The following is a 14,847-nucleotide window of genomic DNA, read 5'->3' as shown; positions in this document are numbered from 1 at the left end:
GGCGGGATGTGAAGAGGTGTCGCGGCTCGATCAGCTGGCGAGTGGAGCGCTGTACCAAAAGGTGGGAACGTTGCGGAGTTCCAGTCTACGTTGAAGGCGCCCGCGGCCTTGATGTCGTTGCAAAGAGAGTTAAAGAGAGTTGGAAAAGAGTCTCATCAAGGTGAGGGGGGAAGAGATGGAGGTCTCTGTGGTATGCGCAATGGTTCAGGCTAGGGGGAGAGAGTCCCGCGAGGAGCAGTGGTTGCGTACCGATTAATCCTAGTTGCAAGCTGTTCCTTACGACGGCCCTTGCCCGAACTGGGCCCCGGGGAGAGCTGAAAATAGGTCCAGGTACATAGGGCTAGCATTCACTCCACCCAATTATCTACCAGTTTGGAGAAATCAGATTAGTCCTCCAGCGGCAGTGGTCTGACCTCCGACAGCCGTTTGCAAGCCGAGGCGTCTTGAGTATTACGCCGAGTGCTTCATTTTGAGAGCTGTGGCTTGGTTGTGGCGCAACTGTGGCTGGGGTCCGGCGCGGAACATCTTGTTGCCTACCCTGGAACTTTGCGATCTCCCGCATGTCGACGCCCAGTCGCAGCTACCAACAACCACGTCCACATTCACCCCACGCGATCTACGCGCAAGTCACTCGGAAGTAGGTAATCGCGACGGGAATCTGGTCACTGGCGTTTGAATTTCTTCCCTGTTCTTGCCCCGCGCAATCTGCGAGTGCCTCACCTGCTTTTCGCGACTCATATACAGGATTGCCAACGACATCATTCGAAGCCGAGACGTACACCGACCACACGCGCCATGGCGAACCCCAACGGCAATGGCGTCGCCTCGGCATCTGTCGAGCTCGACGTGAAGCCGCCGTCGAACCTGGTCATCCCCCCGCCCAACGTGCGCGAAACGATTGCGAAGACGGCCGACTTCGTTGCCCGCCGAGGCGAATCACACTTCAACGGACTGAAGCAGCGTGTCACTACCGATCCTTCGGCCGCGAACAACCGCAACTTCGTCTTCGTCATGGAAGAGGATCCCTACAACGCCTACTTCCTGTGGTATCTCCAGCAACTGAAGGAGGGTCACGGACGGTCAGTTGGAAGTGCCAAGCAAGTCGTTGACAACAAGCCCAAGGGCCCCCCAGAACCGCCCAGGTTCCGCTTCTCTGCGCGCATGCCAAACATCAGCGCAAAGGACTTGGAGGTGCTGAAGCTCACTGCTCTATACACGGCCCGCGTGGGTGAGAACTGGCTGAAGGATCTGCGCAACCGTGAGTCTGGCAACTTCCAGTTTGACTTTCTCCGACCAAACCACAGCTTCTTCCAGTTCTTCCGATCGCTTGTTGAGCAGTACAAGATCCTACTTGAGGAAGAGGCGACAGTCGAGGCGCGTATCCAGGAGCTACAACAGAACATCAAGAACCGATTCCATGTGCTAGATCGTGCCAAGGGACGTGCGGAGTACGTCAAGTACGTGACCGCCCAAAAAGAGAAAGAGGAAAAGAAGGTCGAGGCTGAGAAGCAAGAGTACGCGACTGTGGACTGGCACGACTTCACTGTCATCGCGACTGTGCTCTTTGACGAGGCTGACGATGCAGCGGACCTGCCTCCACCGGCACAGCTGAACGATTTGCAGTCGCAGTCGCTCGAGCAAAAGGCAGCCGTCTCACTTTCGACAAGGCGTCTCGAGGAGGCCATGCCCGACGAGATGACTTACTACAACGTCACACAGCAGCAGGTACCCCCATCTCAGATGCCGCCAAACTACGCTCCCGCAGCGCCGCCCGTGCAACCACCGTACGGTGTGCCGTCGTACGCGCCTCCGCCTATGCCTGACTACCGAACGCCGGCACAGATATCGCGCGAGGAAGAGCAAGCTCGGCTGGCAAGAGAGCGCCAAGCGGAGAGCGAGCAGCGCGCACGCGCTCAGGCTGCTGCCAGAGGAGCACCTGGTCGCATTGTCACAGACTACGTTCCCCGTGCTGCCGCAAAGAAGGCAAACGTTCAAATGGCCGTGTGCCCTAACTGCAAGCAGCAAGTTCCCGCGAACGAGATGGATGAGCACATCAGAAGTAAGCCGACCCCATTCCTGTCCCTCAGAAGATCATCGCTAACACTGTATTCTAGTCGAACTGCTTGATCCGCGCTGGAAAGAACAGCGCGACAAGGCCGAAGCCCGATACTCTACAACCATCAACACCGCCGACGTCGCGAACAACCTCAAACGCTTTGCTAGTCAACGTGAGGATATCTACGATGGCGCTACTGGATTGCCGATATCTGCAGAGGAAGAAGCTCGGAGGAAGAAGGCTGCACTGTCGTACGATGGTCAGCTTGATCCTGCCAAAAACACTGCTCGTGTAGAGCAGATGCGGGACGTGAACGTCCAGGAGCAACTCCGCAAGATCCAAGAGAAGCACCGCCAAAAGTAGGCTTACGAGTAGGTCTTGCTTTCTTTCTCCAGACATCACACAGTCGCTTGAGATGATGATGGCTTTATTTGCATTGGGAGGCGTTTGTGCGAAGTCACTTGGGTATACCACTTTCATGGAGACCCGGAGCCGCAAGGCTTCCATTGATTCCAGTAGTTCTGGGACACTAGTTACTTGTAAAATATTAGTTCGTCAGGCATAATGAAAAATGTGCGTTCAGCGCTCAATCTCCTGTTCGATGCAGACTATTGTGGCGATGCAGCGTGGGGTAGGCTGCGGCAATCTGTATCTCGGACTTTCGTAGCTTTCCTCCGACCTGCCCAAGACCTATGACCTAACCAGCGACTTTTATTCCCAAGTGCACCACCACCCTCCACGTTCCTCTGTACAACCCGCGACCATGTCATTAGCACAGGCAACGAAAGGCGACATGGCCTACCAAGTGCGCTCACTCGTACGTATCCTCCTTGCGGTTTTTCCGGACATCCGTTGCAGCCTACACTCATGCTGTCGCCGCCCTAGTGTCGCAATCCACACACCTACTCTGTAACTCTGCGTTTGAGATACACAGGTTTTCAGCGCGCTTATTTCCCATGGACTATGGAAGAACACTGGCTGACCTCCGCACGTAGTACCGCTCCCTGCTGCGCCAAAGCGGGCAATTCGCCGCCTACAATTTCCGCGAGTATGCCAAACGGAGAACGCGCGATGCGTTCCGAGACAGCAAGAACATAACCGAGGAGCGGACAATACAGGAGTTGGTGCAGAAGGGCTTGAATGAACTGCAGATGCTAAAGGTGAGGTACACCCTGTGGTTCGGCAATGGAAGTGGAGGTTTGCAGTGCGTAGCGGAAGAAGTGGCAAAGGCGAGCAAGGCGCGCCCTGGAGAGCCATCCGGCGATGTTCGCCTTTGAGTGTGCCACTGCAAGAAGCTCGGAACATGAAGTCGAAGATGGATGCGCAGGATTGAATGCTGACTCATTCCACAGAGGCAAACGGTGATAAGCCAATTCTACCAGATCGACCGATTGGTCGTCGAAGGTGGAAGAGAGGGCAAGCAAAAAGGGGACAGAAGTGACATTGTCAGGGTAAAGGACCAGGGCTGGGATTGAGTGCCTCGCTCAAGAGAGCGGGTATGGACGACGAGACGAAATGATCGTAAAACTATGGCGTACATTGCATGGGGAGGAGAGAGCCTGTACGACAGCAGAGGAGCTGCGTCTACCTCAACGGCGATGACACGTTGAGAATGATGTACTGTATTATATTGAGCCTGCTCAACTCTTTGAAATGGAGTTCAGACTGAAAAAAGGTCAACCTGTTGCACGTATCGGCAATACCCATGACTGTAAGAGATCTCTGAATAGTCTCCAATGCCTGAAAGCATATAATCACCATCGATGTTAGTTGGTCCCATATGGATCAATTGGTCTGGCGAGGCTCAAGTCTACGGTATTCCCAATCACGCGTCGCTGCATTCACGATCCGTTGATGCTTTTCTTCCTGCGTGGCATCGTTTGAAATACGGAAGTTGTAAGTGGCTCCCTACGGCGCTCCCTCGCAAAACCAGCGAATGGCGACCAGAATTGATTTTGGTCAGGTAGTAGAGTGTCGTGTGATTGAAATTACCATGCATCTGGTACGACGATCGACACAAGAAGACCAAAGAGGAGGCCTGTTACTTGCGTTTCAAGCCATAGGCCGGTGCTCAGCCCCGGAGTCGCGAACGCACTCGAAGGGGTATAGCGGCGCACGGTTGCGCCTGCCATCTGCAAAGCGACGCGCCTCCCCTTCACGCATCGCGACTTCCCGTTGCATTGCGCCGACATCAATACCCACTTTCACCGCCTGCCCTAAAGCCCATCGAGGGTATCGCATGTCACTATGGCTCCGGTACGTCATCCCATCTCCTTGTTCGAGCATGCGTCCTTGAGCTGCGTTTGCGATATCAATTCCCAGCCTCTGCACGCGCGCGACGCAACACCGCTATTTCTATCACGTGCATCGCATTTTTGATATTCCATCGACTATCATCGACGCGCCATTATCTCTTGGAAAACCGAGCAATCAGAGAGTAATCTCTAGGTTCGCTTGCTTTAACGAGTGGTGATGAGCAGCTCTTCTGTACCTGCACCTTTCGCGCGACGACGCAGCCATGGCATCGCATCTTGTCCGGACAGCGTCCAAACGTTTACATATTTCTTCTAGACTTAAGCTGACATGATGTAACTAGTTTCGGAACAGGGATCGGTCCAACAGGTCAGGACGCGGCCAGATAGAGCACAATGTGCTAGAAGGATTGCCCATTAGTCAGTATCGAGAAGCCGAAATCACCATTGAGCCAAACTCGGCGGACAACAAACCTTTGGACAAGGATGCTTGGCCCGAGCTGCCCATGCCTCGAGATTCTCACATGTTGCCTGAGCATTCTCAGCAATTGCTGCGCGCAGCACGCTCCGGGAAGTTGTACAAACCACCGGCTCCTCCAGAAGACGACAACGAGATGAAAGATGAGGAAGAAGAGACTAAAGAGATCCGTACCGGCTTCACTATCAAGAAGTACGTCAAAGTTGCACGGCATCTAGAAGTTTCGGAACCAGAGTATCTCGCAAAGAGAAGGAAAGGTCTCCCATCACCATACGTCAATGGCCAGGTCGCGCAACCTGCGTTGCGGGAAACCAAGGTTAAGAAACTGGATGCAGATGGCAACGTGGCTGTTTACAAGGTACTTGTACCAGAAGGACAGGCTGTAGAAGGCGAAGTTCAGCCTGAAGATGCTGCAATTGAAGTTGCGCCAGCTACTGCGGCACCGGGAACAATCGTCGAGGGAGTCGGTGTTGTGAATGCGGAAGGTGTCGTCGTAGCTAACGACATCCTACAACAAACGCCACCTCGGCGGAGGCCGCCACCTCCTAAGAAGAAGGTCAAGCGTGGGGGCCCAGGCCGAGGCAAGAAGAAGGTCGTCTTTGTCGAAGGAGCAGAGCAAGGGACGCCAGCATCAACTGCCGGCGGTGACATGCTGGGTGTACCAGGCGTCAAACAAGAGGACGGATCGGTAGCTCCGTCAGATGGAGGTGATACGCCAATGGCAGACGCCGGTGGCGAGGAAGAAGAGGGGTCTGGCGAGGAGGGCTCGGAAGATGAAGATCAAGACATGGAGCATACCTCCAACCCAGCGACCCCTCAGGCGTCCTCTGTAGTCCCACCCAGTGCTCCAGCGACCGAAGCCCCCAATTTTGCGGACGCTACATTGACAGAGAGCACCGCACTAGCAAGCCATCCGCCGCCGGCTTCCAACGAGCCCTCTCAAGATACCGCAACGATCGAGAGGACCGCAATCGAAACCGCTCCAATCGATGAGTCGCTGCAGACGCCGAAACGTGACCAGTCCAGCTCACCTGATCTGCCGCTTTCTGCCGTCTCCCATAGTCGCCAGAATTCCATGAACCAGATTTCGACTTCTACTACTACCACAGAAGCCATCGTTCCCGAGGAGGCTCCAAGCGAGGTTCCGGTCCCAGCTCCATCAGTGGAAGTGGAAGTGGACGCGGCACCAGCGCCTGTGGTCGTCCCGGAGCCCCAGCCCCAGCCTGAGCCTGTAGTTGAGGCCGAACCCAAACTTGAGGCTGAGCCTGTGCAACCTCAATCAGCTGCTCCTTCTGCACCAACTTCGGAACCAGACCTCATGGGAAGTCTGGAGAGGCAGCTTGAAGAACACGACAAGGACATGGCAGAGTCGTAGAATGGCAAAGCCCAATCCTCCCTCCCTCTACGAGCTTGTTACACATGCTGTATATTGGAATGGACGAATCGCGCACCTTTTGACGCAGCCGTCGGTCATTGTCGCCACATGCGAGGAGTTTGAAATGTACGCATTCTTGGTTTAGAAGAAGGGTTTCGTTTGGCGTTGTGCACATCATTGTATTATTATCAACGAACGTATCACTTTCCAGCTTACTCACATCAATAAACGCACTTTTAACCCCCGGCTCCTCTTATCGGCCTCGTACGGTCTTGCGCTGCTGCCGGCGGTATCGGCGTCGGAATCAACTACGCTACCCCACAACCCAACGCACGCTCATACGTCATCCTCGACTTTCCCCGTCGGGAACCGCATTTGTCAGAACAACACTAATCCAGCATGGGTATCACGACGGGACATGCTAACGCGACAAAGGCAGGTCGTTTACCGAGCTATCTACCGTAAGACTGGACGTATATATCAGCGACCGACTACAGACCATTTGCAATTCAGCCACCCATTCTTGTAAACGCCGTAAGAGCATTGACGCAGAATATGCCTTCCATAAGTGAGATTGTCAAGGCACATCAGCCAGACTTGGCTTCATATGAGGAACTTTGTCAGTGATCATTGTAATTCATCGGTTCCATCGCTAATGAACTTATAGACAAGTGGTTCCACACGCACCCGGAGCTGTCCTTCCAGGAAGCCAAGACAGCGGATGCGATTGTCAAACATCTCGAGACCTTTAAAGCTTTCACAATTCATTCTTCCATCGGCGGTCACGGCGTCGCTGCCACATTCTCCAATGGCCCCGGAAAGACACTTCTCTTACGTGCTGACATTGACGCGCTACCCGTGGAAGAGAAGACAGGCCTGAACTATGCCAGTACAGCGCGTATGAAGGATGTGGACGATGTTGAGAAGCCCGTGATGCATGCCTGTGGCCATGACATGCATATTACCGCGCTGCTTGCGGCGGCGGAAACTCTGGTCAAATGTAAAGAGGCATGGAGCGGGGAGTTGATCTTGGTGTTCCAGCCAGCGGAGGAAAGAGCAGGTGGCGCGCAGAACATGGTGGATGATGGTCTGTACAACAAAGTTAAAGAGCCGGACGTTGTGGTGGGCGCACATGTTATGCCGGAAAGAGCTGGTGTTATTGGTACGAAGCATGGTTTAATCGCCAGCTCGGCTGATCGATTCCAGTAAATCCGCCCTTCTTCTTGACTCCTCATTCAAACTAATCCCTGTAGACTTCGCATCGAAGGTCGACAGGCCCACGCATCTACTCCCCATCGAGGCATCGACCCCATTCTACAAGCCGCATCCACAATAATGCGTCTGCAATCCATCGTCGCGCGAGAAGTAGACCCCCTAGACTTTGCCGTGGTAACAGTCTCCGCCTTCCACGCAGGCGACGCCGAAAACATCATCCCCTCGGAAGCCAACCTGAAAATCGACGTCCGCGCAGCTCTACCCCAAACCCGCGAACGCGTCCTCGCCAGCGTAAAACGCATCATCGCCGCCGAGGCCGAAGCATCCAACAATCCAAACACCCCCACCTTGACACCAACAACGCAGTTCCCCTTGCTCTTCAACGACGCTGACGTTACCAACGCGCTTGAACAGTCCTTCTCTGCGCACTTCCAGCCTGGAAAGCATTCGTATCAATCGGACATTGCGCGCTTACAGGGCTCGGAAGACTTTGGTATCCTCGCTACCGCGATTGGCAAGCCGAGTTGCTTTTTCCTGTATGGAGGAACGGATCCAGCGGTTTGGGATAAGGCGGAGAAGGAGGGGAGGCTGAGTGAGGATGTTCCTGGAAATCATAGTCCCTTCTTTGCGCCGGTTGTGCAGCCGACTTTGACGGTGGGCATGGAGGGGTATGTTGTTGCTGCTTTGACTTTCTTGAAGAAAGAGGACTAGGAAAGTGATTAGTTGAATGAGAGACGTTTGGTGTAGTGTTCACTGTTATGGAGGGCAAGTGGCCATGAACACCGACGCTGCGCAACCATGAAGCAGGGACCTGGTTGGACATTCCTTCGTCATCTGCGCAACTAAGAGCCAGAGTAAACTCTGGTAAGCCGATTCATGTAGCCGAGCGCAGAGGCCTAGCCTTCAGTCTCTGCCTGAGGCGCTGTGGCTGAGTGCGTTACACGTCGCCTATTGGTCAGCTCTCTCAGGCAGCTTTAGCCGTGCAGGGTGTCCTGGGGGCTTAGCACACGCGAAGCATCCGCGTCTCTGAAGGCTGAGTTCACATAAAACATAGCCTTGATCTGCGCCTTGGCTATCACGAAGCGTAAGTTTGCTTTTCACTACTGCTGGATTGCGCTATCCATATCACGTCTCTCTAGGTCCGCTCGTTTCCTTCATCGTCGCAACGTTGTGTCAGAACCGCTACCGTCAAAGTCAATTTTGTGTGAGGAATTGCCAAACTCGCAAGCCGCGCAGGTTCCAGTTCCAGTGGCTACTGTCACCGTCAGTAAGTCGCGCATCAAAATGTGTTTGAGTAATCGACAAAGCAGCTAGAGTTCCTAACACGAAGATTAGATCTGAACCTCGTTTTCGACAACTGGTATCCTCGACCCGTCTTCGGAAAGAATAGCAACTACCGACGCCATCCCTATGGATCTCTTCAAGCATGAGCCACTTGATACGACCAGGCAGCAAATCCGGCTCATATCTATCACGCCTGAACCCTCTGGTCAAATCAGTTGTCAGCTTGTTCACGCCTATCTCGAAGACGAGAAGTCACCCGACTATCGAGCTGTTTCCTACGAGTGGGGGCTACCCACGCCGCTTAGAAGCGTCAAGGTCAACGGCCGATCACTGGAAGTGCGCCAAAACCTGTACGCATTTCTTGAAGCTTTCAGAGCGCGACTCTTGAGATACCAGGGTAATAGTACCTACGAAGCCGAGACACAATGGTTATGGATCGATCAGATTTGTATCGACCAGACAGTCATTAGCGAACGCAACCATCAGGTGAAGATGATGTCTAAGATATACAGTCGAGCGATCTATGTTTATGTGTGGCTTGGGCCATCTCAAGCCCAGGTTGAGGAAGCAATGACCGTGCTAAAGTCTGGTCTGCGGCGTTACTTCGAAGACAGGACGATCGAGACTTCATCGAAAAAGCGTAAGCGCCATCGAACTCACGAGCCCGATGGAGAGTGCAGCACCGGAAACAAGCCATGCCCCCGGTCTTCCCTCTTACCTATCGTCGCACTTAGATGCTTTTTTGAAAACACCTACTGGCGAAGACTTTGGATTGTTCAAGAAATCATGCTGGCTCGCTACATTCGAATTCTTTGCGGGGATACGCTGCTTTCATGGGATGAGTTGAGGAGATTTTGCGTGTCAGGCGTATCGCAGCTCCCGGCTCACGCTCAAGCGTGTATATCGCCACAAATGATCTGGCTCGCAGAACACGCACTCTCGGCAAAAGTATACACGTACACCAATCTGCTTGCTACTTTCAGCAAAAGCCGATGCCACGACCAAAAGGACAAGGTCTATGGCCTGCAAGGCCTAATTGCTCCCAGCATGAGAGTCACAGTTGATTACAGTCAAAGCGTTCTGAACGTGTTCCGAGATGGAGTGTGTCTGATGTGGGAGGATGACATGACTGCAATCAAACCAAGGATTGGGCATAGTCTGAAACGACTAGAATACGGTAAACCGACAAGGACATTTCTCAAAGCTTGCTCAATCTTGAGAGCTGACATACAGTCCATCGTCCGGATGCCATTGGCCACTGCAATTGTGGAGCTCGGGAGTCAAATGGGACTTCGTCTGCGACGATCTTACAGGGCTTATATAGGTCCAAAGAATTTGGAGCAAATAAGAGACATATGGCTGGAGATAGTCGAGTTTTATACGAAGCAACGGTTACCAGCCCTTTATAGTAGAGGAGGATTCGAGAACAACGGCAGGGTCTCTCTGGAAGAAGCTTCAGACCGTGACGCCACCGATTTGACTGCAAAGTTGTTTGTAACGTATGAGAAGCTTGAGTACTATAATGATTATCTTATAGAAGAGTTCAAACGGGACGAGGTACGTCGATCGTAGCGCAATGTTTATAAAGTCTAATTGGATCCTAGTTGGGCGGCAAGTTTTGTGTGGACTGCGAAGTCTGGGAAAGTGTAAGTAACCCTCAATGTAAGACCTGAAGAGTCCCGATGAAACGCAGGCTAACTTTGGCATTCTAGAGGGGAGACCTTGACCGCATACAAAAGCAGACTAGACAACGTAAGCTTGAGTCCTGGGACTGGGTTATTCGCTCACGCAGATATCGAGCAGATCTCATAGCTGCTTTGGAGAAGGTCGCTTTTAACATAGTCGCAACCACTTACGACGCGACCCTGGTGTCAGAGCGAGGCAGTAAGCCACAGGATCCGCCAGTTCTCTGGTCATAGCAATGGAAAGTTGGCTGTTGTGTGTTTCTGCAATTTTTGAGGATTAAATATTGCTTGAACAACGTCTCCAGGTAAAGGACACGCCTGCAGTATGTTGAGTGCGTACGACGCGGAAGCTAGGGCCAGGTGCAGTGCATATCAGCGAACGGTCTCGCAAAGGGATATGAGTCGCATGCATCATTGCGATCTTTTTGGCAACAGGTACGGCGGTGTGAAACTTGCGAATTCTATTCCAATGACCCAATTAGACCTGTCGTTCTATCCCTACTATCTGCGACCAGGAAGCTCGTAGAGCAGTGGCGCGCCCTGCAACTCGGAAGGCGACGAAAAGACCTCATGTGCTGCATGATAACCAGACCGCTTTTTAGTAGGGGCGTTTTCGGGTAGGAAACGGCGGGGACTGGCGCAGGAGTTGAAGCGACCTTGTCTTTCCGACGTTTTCGTAGGCAGAATACCACTCCCACAATGATGAGTGTACTCGCGACCACGAGCCCGACCGTCAGTCTGATTATAGTGTTCTTGCCGATGCCCTTGTCCTACTCGGTTCCCACCAATCACCATTCTGCCCAAACGCCACTGTCTCTGCTGTGCCACTTACTGCTCACTCTCAATTTCGCTACTTCCTTTTCGTCTGGAAAGCCATTCAGATCGAATGGTATCGGGGGAAGAAGGTCAGTGGTTACTTGTCTGTTGAAATAACGCTAGGGTAGTTGTCCTTCTTTGAGAAGGGCACCGGAGATGCGTGTGGGTTGGCTTTCGAGTGTGACGCAGCGGTTGATTACATCGGAATGGAGGACCAGAAGCTGACAAGGATTATCAGCGCTAAGCGCCGGGCGGGAAGCTCATACTGACACGCAGAGCTGCGGATTGAAGGGGCAAACCCCCAATAAAGTCGACTGAGCTTGTTCCTTCCAACGAGCCCCAATGTACTTGCGCTGAGTGAATGACAATGGCTGCAGGTAGGTCCTGGGACAACTTCCGACGCAGATATCGAACTGCTATTGCCGCTTTACTCATCTGTGGCTTCTTCATACACTCATACCGAAGATCGACACCCAGCGCCAGTATATTCAGCCAGCATCAGACTCCACTGTACTGTCCCCAGAACCCGATCGCGAAAGAAGTATTGGTCGTCCTTCGCACAGGTGCCACCGAGGTACTCGAGAAGCTGCCGGTCCATCTCACTACCGTGTTGCGATGCATTCCAAACTACGCCATCTATTCCGACTTTGAAGAAGAATTTGGAGGACATCATATTCATGACGTTTTCGACGAGCTCGACCAGGATCTAAAAGACTCGGTGCCAGACTTTAAGCTTTACCACCAGCTGAAAACCAAAGGCCGAGACGGTCTCTCCATGGACGGTATCGAACACGATGGAAGTGGCGCATCGGGGTCGCTAAGCAACCCTGGCTGGAAACTCGACAAGTTCAAGTTCCTGCCTATGATAGATAAAGCTCTCCGCCAAATGCCGCAAGCAAAGTGGTTCGTCTTCGTTGAACTTGACACGTACCTGATGTGGACCAACCTGCTCGACTATCTGTTCCAGTTCGATGCAGAGGCCTCGCATTACATCGGCAAGCAAATGTATATTGGCGACGTGCTCTTTGCTCACGGCGGCTCGGGGTTTGTTCTGTCGGCACCAGCAATGAGGAAGGTGATCCGTCATTGGAAATCTCATATGAAAGACTTGAACCAGTACACAATTGAGCAATGGGCCGGAGACATGGTCCTCGGGAAAGCGTTGAAGGATGCTCAAGTATCCCTGCTGTGGGCATTTCCTCACTTCCAGGGTGATCCCGTTTCAACGCTCGACCACAACATTACCAAGATCAACAGACAGCCGTGGTGCTATGCCGCGATTACATACCATCATATGCCAGAGAATGAGATCCGGTTTCTTTGGGAATTCGAACAAGAGTGGTATCGTAGGCGTCCAAGGAGCGCTCCTCTGAAGCATGCCGATGTGTTCAAGGGATATATATACCCTAGTCTGAGCAGGGAAAGATTCGAATGGGACAATTATTCCGTCGATAGGGCCTTCAGCAATGATGTTTTGAAGGGCGAGGAGGTGCACAGCTCTTTCGAAGCTTGCAAATCGGCATGCGAAAGGAACACGCGCTGTCTGCAGTTCTCCTACCGCACTTCTAGGTGCCTTGTGTCGAGTGAAGTGCGCTTAGGCCGATCGTCGACACTACAATGCTCAGAGTATTCCACTGCCGCTTCGAGGTGTGAAAAGATGGAGGAGCCGGCGGCGATAACAGGAGGTGCGGTTCGTTCTGGTTGGATCGTGGACAGGTTGGAAGAGTACATGCGTACTATGGATCAGGCGTGCGATCGGATAGGCTGGATCACTTAGAAGTCACACAAATCGAACGAATCTTGTAGTTGCGTTGATTGCGGTGGTGGAGCGTTGGTGTCTGATGGCTGGCGATCGTCATGCCGCTGGACCCTTGCTTAGGCAGAGGTTAGCTCCACACGACGTAACCTGCCGCTCCAACAATCACTTCCAGACCACACACGGCTGCCTAGATATCACAAGTAGCTGTCGATACCTACACCCAGTTCCAGCAAGCCATCTCCGTCGCTTCCCCATACATATCCCCTCACGCGCCATGGCTGAGCCAAATCCTGCCCCGCACAGCGAGCGCGACCCCGCGGCGGCAACCGACGCGAACGAAACACGCGACGAAGAGAACGACGACCACAAGCCACGCGACAGCAACGGCTGGGACGGCAAGTTGCGGATAGACAAGATGAGCATTGCCGACGAACCACGCGACCCCCATGCGCAGGTCGTGAGCGACCCAGAAGTATCAGACGACGAGGGCCCGCCTCCCGAGCAGCTGGCTGCAGACGAGGATTTGCTCGACGACACACCGGAAGATGAGGACGACATAGAGATTGTGCACTCCAAAGTCTCGGACATGTCAGCGTTACGGTTGGAGAGGTTCAAGCAGATGAAGGTATGCTGTGCTATGGGTTGTAGATGAGTTTGCCTAACATCCCAGCGTCTCTGCCTGCGCCAAAACCGCATAGAAAGCATCGCGATACCCGACGAAGTCGCGCCGACCCTCACAGAAGTCGATCTCTACGACAATCTCATAGCCCACATCAAAGGTCTCGATGCCTTCACCGAACTCACCTCACTTGACCTCTCCTTCAACAAGATCAAGCACATCAAACGGCTGAACCACATGACAAAGCTCAAGGATCTGTACTTTGTACAGAACAAGATCAGCAAGATAGAAAACCTCGACGGGCTTTCCAACCTGCGGCAGATCGAGCTCGGCGCGAACAGGGTACGCGAGATTGAAGGACTGGAAACGCTGACGGGCTTGGAAGAGCTATGGTTGGGCAAGAACAAGATCACCGAGATCAAAGGCCTCGACACCCTCACCAATCTCAAGATTCTCAGCATTCAGTCGAATCGCCTGCGCTCGATAACGGGTCTGGAAAAGCTCGTCAACCTCGAAGAACTGCACATCTCGCACAACCTCCTCACAGAACTGTCAGGTCTAGAGAACAACGTCAACCTAAACGTTATCGACATCAGCGCGAACCCGATCGAACATCTATCGGGACTGAATGGTCTCAAGCACCTCACCGAGTTCTGGGCAAGCAACTGCAAGCTGAGCGACTTTGGAGAGGTCGAGAAGGAGTTGAGAGACAAGGAAGAGCTGGAGACGGTCTACTTCGAGGGCAACCCTCTTCAACGGGCACAACCGGCGCTATACAGGAACAAGATTCGGTTAGCGTTACCCCAGGTTGTACAGATCGATGCCAGTAAGTTCAAACCCCTCAACATCTCAGAACAGACGTTAACCTTGTACCAGCATTCGTGAAGCAAGTATAGGCGACCAAGCGGGAATGAAGATCAAACTGCAAAGGTGAACAAGGCATTTACACGGCGCACAAGGAAGAAGCTGCAGGCGTTCAGGCAAGCATACATCTAGCGTGGCGATATGGTGGTGATACCCTATGAATGCATGGTATTGTTGGCTATAACCGACGCTTGTACTTATGATGTGAACTAATAAATCTAGTCCATGTCTTGCCGGTCTCGGATCTCAACCCGTGACCGCAGCCAGATAAACATGCGGTCTGCAGCATTCCCATCAACCGTATTCTACCCGCGCCGCACCGTGCCGCCCCCGGTTTCGACGCTAATACTTTATCCGCTGTATAGGAATCCTTCGGTCCTGCATAGAGTGGGTCTTTTTTTCGCGGAGACAATACCCCATCTAGCTCCAGTCCAGCGGCTTTCA

The 14,847-nt window shown here is 53.0% G+C and overlaps 6 protein-coding genes across 6 annotated transcripts; all 6 read left to right on the top strand.

The window, feature by feature from the left end:
- Positions 1 to 795: 795 nt before the first annotated feature.
- On the top strand, positions 796 to 2,419 carry J4E83_000214 (uncharacterized protein; the record flags this gene model as incomplete). Its single annotated transcript, XM_049327177.1, has 2 exons — positions 796 to 2,059; positions 2,115 to 2,419. 2 exons carry the CDS (start codon positions 796 to 798, stop codon positions 2,417 to 2,419), a joined length of 1,569 nt encoding a protein of 522 aa, XP_049193322.1.
- Positions 2,420 to 2,819: 400 nt separating this feature from the next.
- J4E83_000213 (uncharacterized protein) lies at positions 2,820 to 3,531 on the top strand (the record flags this gene model as incomplete). The annotated part of the gene is made up of 3 exons (XM_049327176.1): positions 2,820 to 2,873; positions 3,052 to 3,216; positions 3,409 to 3,531. The coding sequence occupies 3 exons, from the start codon at positions 2,820 to 2,822 to the stop codon at positions 3,529 to 3,531; spliced, it is 342 nt and encodes a 113-aa protein (XP_049193321.1).
- A 772-nt stretch (positions 3,532 to 4,303) lies between these two features.
- On the top strand, positions 4,304 to 6,161 carry J4E83_000212 (uncharacterized protein; the record flags this gene model as incomplete). The annotated part of the gene is made up of 2 exons (XM_049327175.1): positions 4,304 to 4,312; positions 4,653 to 6,161. The coding sequence occupies 2 exons, from the start codon at positions 4,304 to 4,306 to the stop codon at positions 6,159 to 6,161; spliced, it is 1,518 nt and encodes a 505-aa protein (XP_049193320.1).
- Positions 6,162 to 6,716: 555 nt separating this feature from the next.
- On the top strand, positions 6,717 to 8,087 carry J4E83_000211 (uncharacterized protein; the record flags this gene model as incomplete). Its single annotated transcript, XM_049327174.1, has 3 exons — positions 6,717 to 6,780; positions 6,829 to 7,366; positions 7,415 to 8,087. The coding sequence occupies 3 exons, from the start codon at positions 6,717 to 6,719 to the stop codon at positions 8,085 to 8,087; spliced, it is 1,275 nt and encodes a 424-aa protein (XP_049193319.1).
- Positions 8,088 to 11,317: 3,230 nt separating this feature from the next.
- J4E83_000210 (uncharacterized protein) lies at positions 11,318 to 12,938 on the top strand (the record flags this gene model as incomplete). Its single annotated transcript, XM_049327173.1, has 2 exons — positions 11,318 to 11,323; positions 11,685 to 12,938. The coding sequence occupies 2 exons, from the start codon at positions 11,318 to 11,320 to the stop codon at positions 12,936 to 12,938; spliced, it is 1,260 nt and encodes a 419-aa protein (XP_049193318.1).
- A 256-nt stretch (positions 12,939 to 13,194) lies between these two features.
- SDS22 (Protein phosphatase 1 regulatory subunit sds22) lies at positions 13,195 to 14,424 on the top strand (the record flags this gene model as incomplete). Its single annotated transcript, XM_049327172.1, has 2 exons — positions 13,195 to 13,545; positions 13,591 to 14,424. The coding sequence occupies 2 exons, from the start codon at positions 13,195 to 13,197 to the stop codon at positions 14,422 to 14,424; spliced, it is 1,185 nt and encodes a 394-aa protein (XP_049193317.1).
- Positions 14,425 to 14,847: the final 423 nt, after the last annotated feature.

This window comes from Alternaria metachromatica (assembly GCF_023757995.1).
Source record: "Alternaria metachromatica strain BMP 0045 chromosome Unknown scaffold_1, whole genome shotgun sequence".
Classification (NCBI taxonomy): domain Eukaryota; kingdom Fungi; phylum Ascomycota; class Dothideomycetes; order Pleosporales; family Pleosporaceae; genus Alternaria; species Alternaria metachromatica.
The sequence above is the reverse complement of the archived record's forward strand: the minus strand, read 5'-3'. Positions and strand labels throughout refer to the sequence as shown.